This window comes from Suncus etruscus, chromosome 7 (assembly GCF_024139225.1).
Source record: "Suncus etruscus isolate mSunEtr1 chromosome 7, mSunEtr1.pri.cur, whole genome shotgun sequence".
Classification (NCBI taxonomy): Eukaryota; Metazoa; Chordata; class Mammalia; order Eulipotyphla; family Soricidae; genus Suncus; species Suncus etruscus.
Genome location: NC_064854.1, coordinates 34,171,744 through 34,192,701, shown reverse-complemented (window position 1 = coordinate 34,192,701; position 20,958 = coordinate 34,171,744). Strand labels below are relative to the sequence as shown.

At 39.8% G+C, this 20,958-nt stretch overlaps 1 protein-coding gene across 1 annotated transcript in view; it reads left to right on the top strand.

The window, feature by feature from the left end:
- The window catches only part of ZNF438 (zinc finger protein 438), a 108,553-nt gene extending 88,514 nt beyond the window's left edge, over nt 1-20,039 (top strand). Inside the window, exons 3-5 of the mRNA XM_049777164.1 lie at nt 4,369-4,452; nt 16,085-17,843; nt 19,330-20,039. Coding sequence (XP_049633121.1) covers nt 4,369-4,452; nt 16,085-17,843; nt 19,330-19,945 — 2,459 coding nt within the window. The 3' untranslated portion in view covers nt 19,946-20,039. The remainder of the gene's footprint in view (nt 1-4,368; nt 4,453-16,084; nt 17,844-19,329) is intronic.
- The last annotated feature ends 919 nt before the right edge of the window (nt 20,040-20,958 follow it).

The window sequence follows — 20,958 nt, the reverse complement described above, 5'->3', positions numbered from 1 at the left end:
AATTGCCACTTGAAAAAATTTTTTTGTATTATTATTATTGGCAACAGATGTCAGGTATTTTGCCTTGTAGTGACATGCTCCATGTGTTGTTCACTTTTGAGAGAAGGTTTGCCAAATACCCGAGTCTGAGTATTTTCTTTGAACATATGTCTGTCAGATGTTCTTTCAAGTAAAAATGTATTCCGTGAAAAAAGCAGCTGGTTTGGCTTCACTATTCAGTCACATTCAGACCTTTTCCTCAAGGTAACCTCCCTGCTTCAGCAGACGCCACACGTGCTATTTGAGGATGAGCCATTTCATCACACAGAATATTGAAAATGCATGTCAGGATCAAGGCCCAAAAATGCTAAAGTTTTGGTCCTGCTTTCCTCTTGCTCAATAGAGTGGTCAGCAGTAAAGAAAATCTGGTTGCTTGGACAATTCTCAGTGACTGCCATCATTCAGGCTCTTGACCCATTTTTCCTTTCCCATTAGTGTTGCTACAGAAATGCCAATTGGCATTTTTATATTAGTCTGAAAAGAGAAAATTGGAAACCTCTCTCTTTTTAGACTTTAGCCCAGACTTTGAGAAATGGGTATTTACTCTAATCCTCTTGGTAGAGAAAGGAAACTAAGGCCAATGGGATTATACTCTTGCTAGATTTATTCCAGTAGGCAATGGGAGAATCTCATTGCAGCCCAGTTGACCAAGGATTGCTGATAGGGCCCCCAGGCCTCCTGAGTGGCTCCAAAATAAAAAACAGACTTTAGATCAATAGTTAAAAATGTCTTGAGATTCAAGGGCCAGAGTGGTGGTACAGCAGTAGGGCATTTGCCTTGCATGCGGCTGACCTAGGAGGACTGCAATTCGATCCCTTGGTGTCCCATATGGTCCCCCAAATTATTCAGGAGTAATTTCTGAGTACATAGCAAGGAGTAACCCCTGAGCTTCACCAGGTGTGGCCCAAAACTCCCCCCAAAAAATGTCATGAGATTCACTGTGAAAATTTTCCCTTCAAAAGGTTGAATTTAGGGGTCAGAGTGGTGGTACAAGTGGTAGGGCATTTGCCTTGCACATGCTAACCTAGGACGGACTGTGGTTCCATCCCCCGGCATCCCATATGGTCCACCAGGCCAGGAGCGATTTCTGAGCACATAGCCAGGGGTAATCCCTGAGCATCACCGGGTGTGGACCCCCTAAAAAAAAGATTACATTTATGCTCAATACCCCCTTACACTCACACAACCACAACCACAACCCATAGCCTATGGCTTGTAAATGGGCCAGTTTCACCACTTCATGACCAATCCCAAGAGATGATAAGTCAAAGAATCATCCAGTAAAAGCACAAGAGATTAGGTGGAAAAATAGTTTAGAAGCCCGCTAAATTCAGTAAACAAACAGAAATATAGGCTCAACTAGAAACAAACAGCTTAGTAATTTTTTAGGCAATGACTTGAATAACACTATGATGTGATATAACAATTTTCACAAATTTTCTTATACTGAAGTATTTGTTGACAATTTTATTTACTATTTTGTTATAACAAAGCAATATAAATGAAACCAGAGCAGATGGGTAGCAAGTAGGCACTTGTCATGCATGTAACCCATCTGGATCTGATTCCTATAGCTCATAAGATTTCTTGAGCCCCTCCAAGAGAGATTCCTGTACTTCACCAGGTGACCCCAAAACAAATAAAGTTATGTTTTTGTGGTGAGCCTGATTTGTTCACCAAAAGAGGAAAAGGCCACTTATGGCCACTCACTTTTAAGAACTAGAGCATGAGGAAGAATATCTCTGGAAGTCATGTTGTCTTTTATCAGTAATTATAATAGATATTCCTGTTAAAAGGGGAGGGGGTGTTTTCTTCAATGGGAAAAAATTACTCAAAAAATATCATTTTATCAACATAGATATGAATTATGTGGCACTCAACAGCTGTCAAAGTAGACTAACATATGAAGTAATTAACTACAATACACGTTAATAAATACACTGTATTAAAATGGAAAGAAGAGTTTGGTACCATACAAACTTGAGTTCAAATATTGCTATCACTTGCCAGCTTTATACCTATTGCAAGTATTAAGCCTCTTCCTCTGTAGACAGATGTTACTATGAAGAATTTTGAAAAGATTAAGTAAGATTAATAGAGTAGGGGCCATTTGAGGATTGAGACTTGCTGAGCACTTTTGGGGGTTATAGGAGTCACACCCAGCTGTGCTCAGAACTTAATTCTGCTGGAATCACTACTGGCAGGCTTGGGGAACCAAATGCAGATTAGTTGCAGGTAAGATAAGCACCTACTCACTGTACCATCCCTCTGGATCTCTGCACTTTTTTTTTAACCTAAGTGCAAGATGACAATTGAGCTAACTTGTTCAAATTGAGACAATATTTAACTTAAACATTATGCATAGAGAGTATCATTTGCAGTAAAAAAAAAAAAGGAAAGAAAGAAAAATCTTCTGCTTCTACATAATATTCCATACAACAAAAATTGTAATTGGTTTTCTATGTAATTTTTTTCCACAGATAAATCTATACTCAAGGGATTAAGGGCCTAAACTGAAGACTGACAGAGGCACATTTTAGTTCAGTATAGTTGCATTTGAAAACTTAGGGGGTTGAGGGCAGAAGAAATTTGATGAATAGAGACAGGGAATAAACTACAATAAAATTTCCCGTAAAATATAGAAAGGAAGTAAGGCAACAGAGGAAATAAAGCCAGAGGACTTTTGCTATTATTTTGGCTCTTGTAATTTCTCTCAAGAAATCTCAAATGAGACCACATCAAAACTTCTCCAGCAAAAGAGAAATGATCATGGGAAAAGGAAATGATAGGGGACATGGCCTCAGAAAAGTCATGGGAGAAATCTGGGCTTATCCTAGGTGAGAACTGACCAGAAGCTATTAGTGATAAATGGATTATAGACAGTTTATATTATTGCAATTCAAGACTAGAAACCTTAAATTTGTTCATTATGCACAATACCTGGATTTCTCCATTAGTGGGTAGTGAGGTGAACCCTAGTATATGCTCAGTGTGTCTATGAATGAACTGGATGTATCTACCAACATAAACACATACAAACATGCATGGCCTTTGATCCATGGTGGACTGCATAATCATTCTCTTCAGGAAAAATGTGTAATTAGAGTATAACTAATCTCTTCAGGGTGAGAAAATCAACCAGATTTTGGACGTGTCCCCCTCTCTCTGAACACTAAAGACACTGATGGAGGAGAAGCCATGCAGAATTCAGAGAAAAGAAATCCAAAGTGGAACCTACAGCTTTCAGACTTGATCAGATGCCCTCCTCTATTCTATAGTTCAGGTTAGAATCCAGTTCTGTTGACTGAATTCAAGAATCCGTTAACCCAATGCAGCTAGTATGCTCAGTTCCACAAAGATCATAACCACAATTGCTACATCAATATCAATGCTTCATTTTTTCTTTTTTCTTTAAAGTGTCAGGACTGTAGGAGATCAATGTTGAGAGAAGCTTTCAGGGGTCTCAAACTCAATTTACCTGGGGGCCACAGGAGGCAAAGTCGGGGTGATCCTTGTGTGCAAAATCAGTAGTAAGCCTTGAACATTGGGGGGTGTGACCCAAACAACTAAAACAAACAAAAAAAAAAGATTCCTCTAGGGCAGGGCCACAAAATGTTGTACAGAGGGCTGCAAATGGCCCGCAGGCTTGAGACCCCTGAATTAAAGAAACAAGTTTAACAGTCAAGCAGGATTCTGAAGGAGTGATTACCCACCTAGAAATGGAGTACATAGCATGTGCATTGGTATTACAAATCATGAACTATTTGGCATAAAAGCTGAGACCTAAAAATAAATTACAGAAAAATGTGTTATAAAGCATCAGTGAAACTTTACTCTGCAGCATTAAAATAATTGCTTTTATAAAAAAATTATACATATCACTTTTATACTCATAAAAGATATGTTTTCTCTATGTATAAACATTTTTGGAGTTTCAATATGAAAATAAGAATATATTTTTATTCCAGTCCTGTATTTTAATAGTGTTGTTATTGAAATTTTGTGATCTTTTCCAGTTTTATTTCCTCATCCTGGTATGTTAACCAAAGGCATAAACCCTTCCAGCCTTCTGCCTCTATCTGTCCTTCTTTAATCCTTCTGAATATTTAAGCCTTCTGCACATTTCTGATGTTGCAACTTTATCTTTCTGTTGATCCCACTAAGAAAAAGGTTTCTTCAACAACTGTAGCTTGTTAGTTTTCCTAGTTTCTTAACTGTTCCAACTGATACTTAAGTGAAGATTTAAAAAAAAAAGGGAACAAGTTCTTTATTTATTGATAGTTCTTTTGCCATGATGGCTTTGTGTAATATACTCAAACTCTCTTACAGGAGATGTTTCCAGGCTTAGCAGTGCTGTGGAGAAAGAGCTGACTCAGAAAATGTCAGAATCTCCCCGAAAGACAACTTGCACAGGTATTTATTATGGGTCATGTGACATAAAATGAAGTGATCTGTGGCCTTTGTCTTGATGATGTTCTATTATGAAGCTCTTCTAAATTTCTGCTGTGCATCTAAACAAATGTCAGTGCTAGTGACATGAGCATAAAAGACAAGTGGATAATCCATAAAACATTGCAGAAATTTCCATGTGAAGAGCTGCTTCTAGGTTTGGAAGCAGCATCACTACTTTCCATAAACAAAAACTGAGATGCCTCTCAAGACAATTCTAAAATATATGTGATAACTTCCATCCACTAAATCATTCATTTAACTAGAGTTTTGTCAACAGGTTTACCAAAATGTCAGAGTGGGCCAGCAAATAACGAGTTTTAATAGATAATTGGGGAAGGTTGAACTGACAAAGTAGATATTAGGAAAGAGCCAGGAGGTAAAAAGTAGTTTTACTGTGAGTATTACAATTAATAATCATATATTTCCCTTTTCTTCATTTATCTCTTAAATGCAAAATTGCGGTTTAAAGATTTCAAACCGTTTCATGCAATTAGTATTCATTATTAGTGTTCTTCACTCTCCCCACGCATAAATAAATAAATAAATAAATGTCAGGAACTCATGCATGCTGGCTAGTGAAAGCATTTAAGTAAGCATTACCCTGACACCTTTGTTGGTATTTTTTGGTTTTTCAATCTTAGTAGTGACATTATAGCCAGTAAACTATTTCACAAAGAAGAAAATTTAGGTTCGGAATTACTTGGCCAAGCAATGAGACAGAAACAAGATTTTATAGCACTGCTGAATAAACTCCCAATTGCATGATCATTTCACTGGCCGATGATGGTGGCCACTGCATACATAATTGTCACTCTAAGGACAGTCACAGGGTGGACTAGAGACTAGACACCTAGTAATACATAGCAAAATGGCATCACTGACAATAAGCCAGGTTGGCATATAAAAGAAAGATAGATAGACACCACCATCTCTGCCCCCTCACCATCTCAAAAAGGAAAAACATCCTGTCTACCAGAGTCACAAGAACAAGAAAAGAGAAAAAGAAAGTACATTTTTTGGGAAAGGGGGACTGTGAACTAGAGGGCACCCACTTGATCAATAAATCCCTGAAGTGGTTTGTTGTTTTTGTTTTGGTTTTGGTTTTTTGGTTTTGGGGGACACACCTGATTGATGCTCAGGGGTTACTCCTGGCTAAACGCTCAGAAATTGCCCCTGGCTTGGGAGGACCATATGGGACGCTGGGGGATCGAACCGCAGTCCTTCCTTGGCTAGCGCTTGCAAGGCAGACACCTTACCTCTAGCACCACCTCACCGGCCCCTGTTTTTTTTTTTTTTTAATTTATTTTATGTTAGGTAGCATGACTCATACTATTAACAACAGATAGGGTTAGATGCATTTAGTGTTCCATGCCTTCCAACAGAGTATCTTCCACTTCAATTTACCTCACCTCATCCAATTTACCTCACCTCATCCTGGTGAACTCAGTTCTGGACATGAGTTCTTGAGCTCTGCTGCCTTTGGCCATTTGATGTTCCCTTGCTATGTTTCTTTATATCCCACATATGAGAGTGATCATTCCATATCTTTCTGTCTCCTTCTAGCCTCGTTCAGCATGATACTCTTCAGATCCATCCATGTAGCAGCATGATTTCATTTTTTTCTTACAGCCAACTAGTATTCTGGTGTGTGTGTGTGTGTGTGTGTGTGTGTGTGTGTGTGTGTGTGTGTGTGTGTGTGTGTGTGTGTGTGGATATATATCAGTTCCTTTATCTACTCATCTGTTCTTAGACACTTGGGTTGTTTCCAGATTTTGACTACTGTGAATAGTGCTACAGTGAGCATAGGAGTGCAGATGTCTTTTCTGAATAGAGTTTTTTTTTGGGTCCTTGGGGTAGATGCCAAAAAGTAGAATTACTGGATTATATGGAAGTTCTTGTCACTGCAAGTAGAAGTTTCTGATATAAGATTCAGCCCTCTTATTCTTTAGTATAAAGAAGTAGGAACATTCTTGGTGCTTTCAATTAGACAACTTTTCTGGTTTCTAAAGAACTAATTTTGGGGGGAGGGGGCTGGAGAGCTAGAGCTATACTGAATTTATTTTTTATGAGTTCCTCCTGGCAGCATTAGAAATCAAATCAAGCCCACTACATGCAAAGTATGCATCCACCCAGATGTGCTATCTCTCTGGCCCCTCTGTTATTATTATTTTATTTTAACACCATGGTTTACAAAGTTGTTTCTCACACCTAATGTTCCAACATCAGTACCAGTGTAACAGTCCCTCCATCATTGTCCTGTTTTCCATACATCCCCCCCCCAAGCCTTCCCTCTTAGTAGGTACAAAGTAATTTATTGTATAGTGCTTGTTATAACCATGTAGCTAATAGAATTATCAAAAATATATCAGTAAAAGAAAATTTGTGAAAATTGCTTCACAGTGAAGTCATTAAATCATTGTCTGAGGTTTTACTAAGCTGTTTGTTGCTGTGTTATTTTGTTTATTGAGCATAGTTGGCTCCTATGCTATTTTCTCATCTAACTTGGTGTGCTTCTACTGGGATGTCAGTATTGAGGAATGTGGAGTTGTCATACAACTGCATACACAGCCACGTGTATGTATCTGTAGAACTCCATGATCTGTAGAACTGGGTCGATGAGTTTACATGGTGGCAGCTATGGAATAAGGATGCGGCTGCTGAGGCTTCTGGCAGTACTAAGGGAAGTTCGGCTGCCCCTACTCCAAGAAAACCTGAATTTTCAGTCTAAAGATCAATGTACCTAGAGTTTTTATTGGTGTGGCATCTCTGCTGAGATTGTCTGTGAAGTAGTAAAGTTGGCCATTAGTATGGTGGCAGCCATGGGGTGTGGATGTGGCAGCCACAATTTTGGCAGAGTGGGAACTCAGCCCATCTCCTTTTCGGAGGGCCCCCAGTGTTCAGCTGGTACCATGAGATTTAGCATCTTGGCTTGCATTTCTTCAGAGATTAGCTGTGAATCTGTGGCGCTGCAGTCTCCCTGTTGTCTAATATTTAGTTCATTCCTAATTTCTTTGTGCTAGCTTCATAGCTGCTTACAGAACTAAATATGGAGTTAGATGTGGTGTCAGATGTGTATGACTTGAATTTCAGAACTGTTACATACCAGCTCAAAATCTTCATCTTTAAAATGGACAAAACAGCAATTACTAATTCAGTTTGTTGTGGGGATGATATGAGAGCATCCATGTAAAGTATCTTGTACAGCTTCTGGCAGAAAATATTCCCTTCCATTGGGATAATATTTAAGAAACAATATTTATAATTATGAGGAGTTATTAGTTGATGAATATCTCCTGCCCTTGGAGTAAAAAATCCCTTTCTGTGAAGATAGGCCATAAATTCACTGGCACAATAGCTCAGGAAAAAATCAGGGATGTTGCTCTGTAGTACAGTGCTTACTTTGCTTGTTGTGAGGCCCTGAGTTTGACCCCCAGTACCATAATTTTTTTGGACTACATCCAATACTCACTCCTGGCTTTGTACTCAGTGATCACTGGGAGTTCATGGTGCCAGAGATAGAACCATGTCTTCTATCCAGAGATAGAACCTTGCCACATGCAAGGCAAGAGCTTTGATTGTTCTCCTATCTCTCTGGCCCCCATACAATTTTTTAAGTCAAAAGCAGCTCGAAAGGCCTGACCTGATGGCAAGTTGCCCAGCAATCAGTGATATCCTTACTGAAGGAGAAGGGAGGGAATTGGTTATGAAGCAAAGGTCAGTAGAGCAAATAGAGTGGGCTAAGAAATTAAACTGAATTTTCTGAGTCTTTAAAAACAAAAACAGGTGTTTCCATTGCCAGTACATTTTTCAGTGTTCTCCCTTCCTTGTGGCCTGAAATCCTGTTAAGTCCTTTGCTAAGGAGCCTAGACAGTGCTTTGGAGAAAGGACAGGCAACTGCTACATGTGCTTATTGGTTTTCAGCAAAACTAAGTTACATCCCCTTATGTTAGGAGGCATTTATTTTAACTCTGACTTCTCTAGGATTTTACCAGATTGTTTCACCAGAAACCATCTTTGGAAATAGTTTAAAACACAACTGAAATGTGTCCTTTGCAAGCCAAGAAGGAGGGGGAGAAGAGGGATGCCAACAAATAAGATTGAACATTGGATTTTTGGTGAAACAAAGCTAAAAATTAAACAGTACCTCAAAGTTTTTGACTCTTTTGTGACCAAGATCCATTGTCACTTTGAATCCAAGCTCAGATCCCACACCCTGCTTCAAAAGCAAACTCTTCCCTTTCTCTGCCCTTGCTCCAAGCTCTGTGGTCAGCCTAAGGGCCTCCACACATGGGATAATGGAACAGGGCCCAAACAAACCTGGGGAACATCTTTGTTCCCAGGCAACAAAGCCTGCTGGGTTCTGCCAGTGGAGATCAGGAAGTGGGTTGTTTGCAGCTGTCTAGTGAGTTGTTTGCTCTATGGGATTGTCTCCTGATGTCTTGCTGGCTGTGCTCTTTGCTCCTCAGGGTCCTATGCTGGCACTTCTTACTCCAGAGCCCTTTTCCTCCTCTCTGCTGGCTCTTAACCTGTGACTGAGACCAAGCAGATGAAAAAATGTTGATGGTGGTGGAGGAGAGGGGGGAAGCAGGACACGTTGTACTTTTTCCAGACAAATACCTGGCAGCCTCACTGGATGTGTCTAAAGTCCAGGGCTAGCCAGTGGTCAGTTCAGTTTTAAACATCTGCTTTTACCTTCATATGCCTAATAATTTTCTGTGTATTTTCTCTAATAATAGCTGCTAATTAAAGTTTGGAATATCTCTAGACATTTTAGGTTATTATTTTTCCTCCTTAAAATGCAAATATACTGTATTCTGGAGATAATTAGTGTGACTTTTAGGTATGAACTTTATCCTGGTGCTAAATCGCCATTCAAGTCTCCTCCTTAATCTTTGAGTGGGAAGCAAATAATTGGTGTTAGTTTTAAATAAAAATACCTTGTCTAGATGCTAGATTATTACAAAGACTCAATATCTCCTAGGTTCCCTTTAATCTTTAGTTAGATCCCTTTCTTGCCAAATGCAAATGTCACTTTTAAAATAGTTATCTTTAATGTGCTTAAAATATTAAAAGCAGTCCACATTTAAAATCCTAATATTTAGTCTTCACTCGTATAACTGAACAAAATTAAGTTCACTGAGTGAGCCTTTTATGTTTTCAGTTCATAAAAGTTCATGGTTAGTACCTAAGACTCCTATGAATCTCTTTAACTGTGGTATGGGTAATTTCTCAGGATTTCCAGAAATTATGTATGTCAGTGGAAATTTCTACCTCTCATTACTTAGCGTACAGTTCTTTGAGACGTGTAATTTACTAGGTGAAAGGTGACAGGTGAGGGTTTTGAGACAGGCCTTGTAAATGTGTAGGGAAGAAAACCGCCATGACTGTGACATTACCCATAAACACTTTCTACAGTCAGCCTCTATTGGTGTTTTTGAATTCTTTTAACTTTATGACATTTCAGTTTCTCTCAAGATGCCTATTGTTGAAACTCATTTTTAAAAAAAAGCATAACTGACCATTACTTCAAATTGCTCTTTTTAATCCTAGAGAGCCAAATGTTTGGGAAAACAATTCTCAGGATTCAAGTTATCCTTGGGAGGTAATGAGCTCTAATAACTTCTTAGTGCTTAACTGTCAGCAGAGTTAGACACAACCTGTCAAATTATTAGATTGTTTCCCTTATCTTTCACTAGGCAGTCAGCAAAATAACAAGCCTAAGACATTTGTGCGTAATGCAGACACAGTCGTTATGTACACGCACACCCATCATGAATATCCTGAAAGAATCCCCTTTGGAAAACACAATGGGGAACTATCCTTTTCTTTTCTTTCATTCAACAAATATTTCTAAGTGTTTCCAGTTGTAGAGGCTATTCAGTGGAAAATAAGCAGTGTTTCCCTCCCAATTACTTAATTCCCAGAAGCCACCACTAACACATTAGTTTCTTCTATTTCCCTCCAGACATTATCTATGTATATATAAAGATGCACATCCCTATGTATGCTTTTTTTAAAATCCAATATTAGCATGTTATAAATCTCACTTCTTAATACATTAAATGCATTCTTCTTTTCTACTACTGTATAGTATTACTTGACATGGCTAAATGATTACTGTATTTTTGTCCCATAAGACACAATTTTCCCCCCCCAAAAAATGGGGGAAAATGTCTGTGTCTTATGGAACAAATGCTACCTGGAGCTGAAGCCTGAGTGCAGGGGACTTTTTTTTTATATTAATGAAAAAGTATTTAAAAAAATTTTTTTTTAATTTTCTGATGTAAATAAAAAGTTAGGTAAATGTGTTTAACCAGCTGTGGACCGGCATATTGTAAATATACTTCAGCCTCGCAGGCTGGTTGTTCCCAGCCGCTGCCTCCTGAAGTCTCTTGTTTTCCTTGATAAAAACTGTGTGTATCTTAGGGTCAGATGCATCTTATAGAGCAAAAAATACAGTATTTTCTCAGTGTCCTGTTACTAGATATTTAAGTACTTTATAATTGGAGACATGGCCTAAAGATTACGGGAAATGGGAACCAGCTCTACCAAACTTCCATACGTCTTATGCTTCCTTTTTTAAAAATAATTTTTATTGTGACCAAAAGTGAATAACAAATCTTTCGCAGTAATATTTGAGGTACATAGTGACAATTAATCAAGGCCATTCCCACCACCAAGGCTGTCCTCCCTCCATCCCCCTTCCCAGCATGCATCCCATATCTCCCTCCTTTGCTCCCCTCCCCAGAGTGTTAGTGTAACTGTTTCCTCTGTATAGCTTGTTGTCGATGGGGTATTGATTCTGTTGTTGTTGACTTTGGGTTTGGGGTTTGTCTGATCAGTTTTTATTTCCACTTAGTACTTGTAGGTAGTGACCTGCAGCCAGCTGATAAACTTATCTAGTCTACTTTTTTTTTTTTTTATCATTTTAGGGAATTGAGAAAGGCCCCATTTGGCAGGCCCTCATCCCTGTCATCCAGGAGCCTGTGGTTTGGAGAAGCCTACTGTCTCTGTTCTTCCTCGATAGAACAGCTGTTTACCCTAAAGAGCTTCCTTGTCTCCTGGATCCCAACCAGCCTCTTTTTCCTCTGAGTACCATCGCTCTTCCTGTGTGCTTTCATTTCCATTTTAGCATGCAAACTTTTGAAGATCAATCCAAACACCTTAACTTGAAAAGCCTCCTAATTACCTCACTTCCTTTTGGAACGGTTCTTTTTGTCTCTCTGGTTTCATTTCTGGAGATCTCAGCTGTCTGGTGTTTGCTCTCTTACTCTTGGTCAAGAAGATTAGGGAGCGCCTTCCCAACCTCAGTCTTGTGGGACTCTGAGGTGACCTTGGTCACTGCTTGTTGCTTCAGCTGCATCTTCTGTTCTTTGTTATTTCTGCTCTTCCTTCATGTTGACATGACCATTTTAGTCCTTTGAGGTTCAGTTTTTTCCATTTCAAGTTGTTCCTTTCCTTACTCTAATCTTTTTCCCCCCCTCTCTGTATTTATTGGTTTCTTTTAAAGCAGTTTCTTCATCAGGGAATGTTTGTTTCCTTGACTTTTTAGTTTATACCCCAGCTACATACTTTACTTTTCTCTGTTATTATATCCTCAGATGACTGGTCAGTCACACTACCCCCTGCCTCTTTATTTCAATGAGTTTGATCGTAATTATTTCCTCATTCTGTCAGCATTTGGTCATAATGTTAACTTATTTCCTCATTCTGTCAGTGAGTAAAATTAAATTTGAAAAAAAAATAGTGTTCTTGAGATAAATCTTTCATTTTTTTAATTCCCAAAGTTGGAAACTGTCCACTTTAAAACTGACCCCTAGGCCCAAGTCAGTGAAGTATTTATATTTACGTCACTCTCCATCACTTTTATTTTTTTGCCACTTAAAAATTCTGTACATAATTATTAGATTCAAGGCACATGCACCCACTGTTTCAGTTTCTGAAGACACAGGTCCTCAGAGAAACCACTCCATACTTTCATAGGAACCCACTCCATGGGTCAGAGGGGTCATTTATATCATCTGGAAGTTAGAGCAAGCAGGAAAGAGGGATAAGGAATTAGGATGGGGGTTGGCTATATTTGTATGTATGTATGTATATGGTTGCAAGTGAGCAATTTACACCCAGGAGCCCTGGATATGATCCCATAATGTCTGGTCTCTAAAGCACCACTGGAAGCAGCCCTGATGAATTCTGGATGTTTGCCCTCAAACCCCCCCCCCCCCCCAAAAAAAAAAAAAACTTTCAGAACTCAAGTTCAGTCACAAGGCTTCAATTTTAAATGACATAGTCAAAGATGCTCTCACATAGAAAACAACATTTAACAAAACCTGAGAAATGTAGCTAATTGGAGATTGGTCTCAGAAGAGTTAGGGCAAAGCTGTGAGATACCTGCAGAAACTGAGACTATGGGAAAGGATCCCTAACTGAAGCTGGTGAGCCTGAAGAGGAGAAGATCCCGGTAGTTCCTAGGAGCCAGAGGGCAGAAACCTTTACAAGCCATTACAATGGCTTTAGATATGCTTCTGGGATGATCAGCCATTGGACAATTGGGGCAGACCTGTGGGTTGATGTGTCCTGTGCTGTGCATATTGTTCTCAACACATATTTTCAAAGGATTTAATGACTGGTTAAGGATAAAATCACCTGTCATCCAGCTCTTCTTGCTGGAAATATTTTCGACTTAATCTAACACATAAAGGAACATGTGTATAAGATATAAATGAGCCTATGTTTTCTCTCCATACTTAACCCCCCATCTGTTGTGTAGATATAAAGACTTTTGTTCTTGTTAACATAAGTATAAGCCATATCTCTAAGCCACCAAAAGCTATCAATAATTTTAACCTTTCTGCAAACTCTCTCAACCCTGATTCAAACTATTTATTGACAACTTCATTACTGCTTCCAGAACAGGTGAGAAAAAAAGGCTTCAAAAGGAAGCCATATATATTTCAGGGCTATGGAAAATAGAATTTAAAAATGAATAAAACAAAGTAGAAAAAGAAGCAAATGAGAGGACCCATTTTTGTGATTTTTATGAGGTGCAGTATCTATCCATTTGCCCATGAATATCATTGTAGCAAAGCTGAAGAGGAAACGAACAAATTGTATACTTATTCTTATCAGATTTCTCTAGACAATAGTAGTCTTTTTTCCTAATGCAAACATCTATGTGAAATGCTCTCACATACGTTTTTCCATTACCAGTGATTACTTCCTAATATAAGTTGGTCAATATCTATTTCTACCCTACTCCTATTCTCTAACTTATTTATTTGTGAAATACTCTTTTGCCAGACAAATCAACTTTTTGCTAAACTTGTTAGATCACTAACTCTAGGTCTGTAAGAGTTGATTTTTATAAATTATGATTATTTCCTAAAGCAGAAATTGTGTCTGTTCATCTTCGTAGCTTTGACAATCCTAAAGCAAATTGCTATATCGTTTCTAAATCAAACTTCAAAGTCAAAAATGTTCTAAAAACAAAATTGTTTTACAAATGAATATCAATATTTATTTAGAAGTAAAAACAGAATGAAGTAAAACAACTTTAAACATCTTCATGTAGTCCCACTAAGAAATACTCAAAGATTTTTGCCAAAATAAGTGTCATTATGAATGCTCTACATCCTCTTTTGGGTCTGAGGTCACATTTAATATAAGGGTCTCATTACCTTTCTTACAATTATAACTGTAAATTCCAAAACACATCTGGCTCCAAAGGTTCTAGGAGATGAAATTATGAAGTTCATTGCCAGTCTTTAGAAGAGTGAATGCAAACTGCCTTACTGTTAGGTAAGGAAGGGAGAAACCTTTATATCCAGGCTTTTAAAAAGTTTGGGCCTCAAGGAGTAAGAGATGATTCAATCATAGAAGCAGTGCCTCAAATGTTCCTTTAAGCTTCTCTCTGAGTAGGTGTTAGTGATCTTGGTAGTAAGTCCAAGAAGCATAAATACCATTTCATGAATTAAAGTTGTTCCCCTAGTGCCTTAGATGGTATTCTTTGGTATGATCCCTGCAATTTTTCCTTGTCTCTGTATCTTTTCTTATCACTTTGCATCTTTTTGTTTTTCTTCAACATTCTTAAGGTGTCAAGTCAGCCTTTTTAATACTGGTGATTTAATTGCAAAAGCACATATAAAGTGTTGAAAGGTGTGAGAAAAAATTCACAGGTCACATGGGAAAATGGCTACAAAGCTAGCATTCAGTCTAGAATCCATCCACTGTACAAAGCAAATTGCATTGCCAGTGGATCAAATAGTGCCTTCTGAAATGGAGTGAAAAATGAGTTTGATACAAGTAACATTAGTTTCTTACAAAAAGATACCATGAGTAACATCCATATTAATTAAAAGGAGGCTTTGTCCTCACAAAGCTTGGGCCAAAGTTAAATTATTATGGGAAATGGTAAACATTCTAATCTGGACTATGTAATCATAGAGGAGAATAATAGAAAAAGAATACATGTATAAAGTAGCAAAACATACCAGAGGTAGGGAGACCAATGAGAGAGACTGCAGTTTAGATCAATAAAGAAAGCAGGGAGAAGTTTTACTGGCCTATGAAAATGAATCAGAATTGAGGGAATGAGAAGCTCTAAATTCAGTGATAATGACACAATTAAAATTTTTTCTGATTTTTATTATAACACCATGACTGGATGCCGAGTTGTTCACAACACAGGCATTCAATATTCAAACACCAATCTCACCACCAGTGTGACCTTTCTTTCACTAGTGTCCCCAGTCTCCCACCCACCACCATAGCCTGCCTTTATGTAGGTACAAACAAATTTACTTCATATTGCTTGTTATAACACAAAGGTAAATGGCATTATCAAAACTTAGATCAACACAGGTCAATTTGAAATTATTGTCTGTCTCTCCATGATGTTACTGAAATCAGTGTCTAAGGATTTACTGGGCTGTGGATGGTGCTAGTTGAGCCTTCTGTGTTTAGGCTCACTGAGTTTGGTAGATTTCTTTTTTTTAAATATCTTTGGTAGATTTCTATATAACTTTCCCATCAGATTTCCTGTAATACTATCGGTGGACAGTGCTGTAAAATATGGAGGTATCTCATGATTCAGAACTTACAGATCTAAAACAAATGTGGTGGCTTAGAAGTTTGATAAGGTTAAGTTGAGGAACTGGGTCATTTCTCTCAGAGGGTGGAGGTGGTGGGCTGCTATAGTTGATACGAAAAGGTGAATCTGCTCCCCAACCCATTCTGTAGAAGTCTACAGAGGTATCAGCCTGGACTGAGCTACCTGGGAATTCTCAGTGGCCATTATTTTGTTTTCAGGCTTGGTGGAGGAGCTGGGCCATTATTCTGCAGAGAATATGGTGGCTGGTATTCAGTTAAATTATTATGGGAAATGGTAAACATTCTAATCTGGACTTTGTAATCATAGAGGGGAATAATAAAAAAAATCAGTCCTTGGGGAAAGTGGGCAGGAGCTAGTCATCAAGCTAATCTCAAAGAACAGAGAGATTTTTTTAAAAAGGGAGGGCTGGGCCCACAATTCTGTTGAGTGAACAGTAAGAAGTTCATTTGCATGTTTTTCCCTCTATTGTTTTTGTCACTGTAGGTGAATCAAACATCCCTTCTGGAATACTTCAGAGTGGGAAAGGTTTGCAGAATAAGAGTCAATTTAGGAGCATTGCACCCAAAATCGTACCCAAGGTCCTACCGTCCAGAGTACTTCCATGTCATTCACCATCTCTCTCCGATCGGGGGAATCCAGGACCCCCCATCACCTCCAAGCCTCTGGGGATTCCCCCCCAGAATTACGCTCTAATGCAGGTGGCTGGCCAGGAAGGGACCTTTTCTCTCGTCGCATTGCCTCAGGTTGCCTCTGCTCAGCCCATCCAAAAACCCAGAATGCCCCCACCTGAAAACCTCAAATTGCCTATCCCTCGATACCAACCCCCCCGAAACAACAGAGTCACAAAAAACAAAGCAGTTCTGAGCCCTTCAGAGAGCATCAAACAGCCTCCCCAAATCCAGACTTCCCCTTCCTCACCTGACCAGCAGGAACCCCCACAAAAACCTTGTTCTACAGAGCAAGTGCCAACTGTTGCCCAAGCCCCAGCTGGTGTGAGCCCCAGAGACCCTCAGTTGCCAGTGTCCAGCAAGCAAGAAGCACCAAACTCTTCCAACCCCACGTTGTCCACCTCTCCGGAGCTCTCCACCAAGCAATGCCCAACAAAGACATCCAGGAAGGAGACTTCAGTGAGCAAAAAGGCATCCAATAAACCAACCAGTGAGAAACTTAAAGAACAAATTGATCTTGCCAAAGCCATGACTGTGTTATCACCACCTATTTTGGGTAGCACAGTTCAGCTGATCACGTCCATCCCCAAAGGTAAGCTGCCCATCTTACCTTACTCAAGAATGAGAGCTGCGGAGATCCACAGGAGTAAACTAGATGGCAACCTCACAGATTTCTCTTTGCCTGAGCTCAAGGCAGACTGCGGAAAGATGTCCTCTGTCACGGGAACCACCAAAGCAGCCGACAAGATTGTGGCCCCACTGTCCTGTAAGCAGAACCTCTGTGGAAATTCCCTCAGTCCAGCCCCCAAGCTCGACTTCCACCACAAAGCCAAGCTGAACGGGGGTCCAACCAAGCAAAGGACAAGAAAGCGCAAAGTCCCTGATGACATTTTGGCATTTCAAGGAAAAAGGAGAAAAGGCCTCGTGAATAAGTGTCGTGAGAGTAAAGAAAAAGGAAAAAGTGGCCCCCAAGAATCCAGAGACCACAAAGCAGAGGCTATGAAAAAATACCGCAACATTATGCCCAAACCTGTGCTCGTTGTGCCAACTCTGGCTGCGCTGACATCACCCACCACTCTGCTGTCATCTCCCATTCCTGGCAGCCCTGGGCAGGACCCTCTGGTAAGTAACTTGCTCACTCCCAAACATCTGACCACCAAGCAGGATGGTAGCACCGGCCTCAAGCGCAGCACCGGATTTCGGAATGGATTCTCCTGGCATAGGTGCCACATCTGTAACCACCACTTCCAGTTCAAGCAACATCTCCGAGACCACATGAACACACACATGAACCGGCGACTGTACCGATGTCGGGTTTGTCTCAAGGCCTACGTCCGTTCTGGCAACCTGAGCACACACATGAAACTGCACCACAGTGAGACCCGCCTAAAGAAACTGGTGTGCTGTGAATTTTGTGCAAAGGTGTTCGGTCACGTCAGAGTCTATTTTGGCCACCTTAAAGAGGTGCATCGTGTGGTAATCAGCACAGAGCCCTCTGCCAGTGAACCACAGCCAGGGGACCTAGCAAAGAACAGAGACACGAATATGCGCGGGCCTGAGGGATCTGAGGAAAGGTGAGTGCCAAGGAGGGGTTGGAAGGAAGCTAGAATGAAGGTTTAGGTTAGGGGAAACTTTACTTTAAAAAATGGGTTCAGAAAAACGTACCTCCAATGAAGATTTCATAAGGTAACTGACTTGCTGATAGAATCAATGGTCTCATTTCTCTTCAGTTTCTGTTTGGTCATAAGTCTTGTTTATGCTCACTCCTTCAGTCAGGGGACCAGTGCCAATCACAGGTGTGCTGGGGAGAGTTGAACGAGAGATGCATTTTGTATTTGAAACAACATAGAGAGAAATAGTATGCCTGTGAGTACCGGTAGGGGTAGGAAGGAGATAGGGAGGGTGAATTGGTGGTGGTAAGGTTGCACTGGTGAAAGGAGGTGTTCTTTTTTTTATAACTGAAACCCAACTACAAACATGTTTGTAATCATGGTCCTTAAATAAAGATATTTAAAAATAAAGAAACACAACATAGTAACCCAATAAAATATCATTCCTGATAAAATAATAACAATAATTGAATATGTAATGGCCTAAAAATAGAATTGTATCACTAGAGTTTAATTGTAAACTGCATTATTTGTCCAAGCACACACACCAGGTGAACCAGTATTTAGAGGCAGGGGAACTGATGGTGGGGGGGGTGATGTTTAAACACAGACCATATCCTAAAGTGCTCCCACATTGGCTCAGTATATTTCCTGTCATAACCAACGACCTTTCCCTACATAGTTCCTTTGTATATTGCAACATTGCAAATGATGGAGTAAATGAAGGAGTTGCTCCTTAGGATAGCTATATAAACCATATATATGATTTCTATAGTACTGTAACTGCTTTAGACAAAACAGCAAGGTCATCTGAGAGTCTGGTAATTGGGTCTGAGAGTAGTTAAGTCATCCAGGATATGCCCTCAGTTTTCCACTTGACTGACTGCCCAAAAGCTTCTCAGAAATGAACGTCCCTCCTCTCTCTGAAATCTAGCCATTGCCCACCACTTCTGTGCCTTGTCCATCTTGCTCATCCTCGCTGCACCAATTATTTTCCATTCACTTTTGCCTTGTTCTGTCACAGTCATAAGAAATGATGCAGGCCTGTCCTATTTCTATTTCTTCTTGACTTTTCTACCTTCTCCATCTTCTCTTGAAGCATTTCTGTCCCCTTTCTGATGTCTGGTCTTCTCTAACTGCCCTCATGAAGGTACCTCCCTTCCTGATTGTTTTGCTGCTCATGGTCTGGGAGAGCAATCAGTGATGCAATTGGTGGGTGGAGACCTCCCACCCAAGCACAAGTGTCCCTGCAGCAATTCCCTGCTCCTGAGGTAACCAAAGAAATGTTGGGCCTGAGCAAGAGCGGCCTTCACAGAAGTCTGCATATTCTCCCTTGACTCCAGCCTGGGCACTTCTAAGTATGTCTAGACCTTGAAGGCGAGAGCTGACAGGGAAGGTTCCATCGGATGTTTGCATGATCTTCCATCTCTTCCCCCCACTTTCCTTTCAGGGAAAACAAGACCAGCCTGGAAGACCTCCTCCTAAACCAGGCAGATGAAGTCAAGTTACAAATCAGGTGTGCGCGCTGTCAGATCACCGCCCAGTCTTTCGCGGAAATCAAGTTTCACTTACTCTATGCTCATGGAGAGGAGATTCAGGGCCGGCTGCAGGAAGCCATCTTACCTGGAGGCCGGGGCACTTCCACTCCAGAAGAACTGGACAAACCCATGGCTTCCCACTGGAAATATCTTGAAAAGAGAAAGCAGGGGAAAGCCACACCCTGTGAGGAGGAACCACAGACGTTTTCCAAGTTGAAAAAGCAGCCCTGTCTTCAGCCCCAGAATGACAAGGACTTGCTAGTGAAAGATGCCAGAGCCCAGCCAGGACCCAGGGAGCCTGGGAGAGATGGCCAGGACCTTGACTGTCCCTCTCCTCGCCCCAGAGCACAGGGGCCCCATGCTGGCTATAACTGCATCCTTTGTGCACAGAGTTGGGGACAGAAAGAAGAATTGCTCCTGCACTGGGAACAGAGGCACAATTGTGAGGACCCTCCTAAACTGTGGACGATTTTAAGCTCACTTTCCACCCAGGGAATGATTGAGCTTTCCAAGGAAATTGAAAAATGAAATGCTGGGAAAGAGGCCTTTAGGAGAGTTTGCATTCTTCTATTGCTCTCAGAACTTTGTGGTTTTTTTTTTGGTGGTGCTTAATTATTAAAAAAGAAAATCACACAGGGTAAAATCAGCATTAATGAGGGTAGAATCAACATTAATGAGCAAAAGTCAATTTTTTGTACATAGTTTTATTTTCTTAGAAAATATATATATATTCATATGTCTTTGGTGCATATTTTTCTAACCCTAATGCAGTCTTTATGTTAAAATTTTATGTACTAACTTAATGTCTTAGATGTTACCACAGTGTCAATTTTAAAAGATCAAAATTTGTAGATTAAAAATTGGGGGATATAGGGTCATTTGTCCAGAGTTTTCAGTAAAAATGTGTGTTTAAGCATGTATATATGTGTATACCCTTTTATTTAAAGTTTATATGTATCCTTTTATTTAAAGATGTTCTGTTTAAGTACAAATCTGATCAAAATCCAGGTAACAAAATCATTTTAGACTCAACTATTGAATTTTTTGATAGCAACCTGATTCTCTTTTAAATATGCTATAGAACAGTATATTAAAGAAGTTCTCATCTGCCCTACCTTAAAACCCAGGTCTTAAGGACTCATATTTTTTAAATTCTACTGTATTTTCTAAAGTATCTATTATCCTGAAGATTAGATGCTGATAAGTCATAGATCAATCTTGTTTCGTATTCAAGTTCTCAAAAAACAAACAAACAAAAAAAAACTCTGAGTACTTCAAATAGTAAAATGAAAAACAAACCCCCCAAAAGAAGCCTTTTAAGTAAAAAATGTTATTTTCAGGCTAGAAAATTTGCAACCTGGAAAGTGAACTGGATAGTCCAGTCCAGATGTTGAGTATCTAAACTGCTTTCCTCCCATCTCAAGTTATATCATAGTGTTGTTGCTAGCTGGTCAATTTTAGATTCTACTGGGCCTTTCAAGCCCAGGTTCCCTTTGAAAATCAAGAGTAAATGATTGCCTCTAAAATTCCTTGGAAATTAC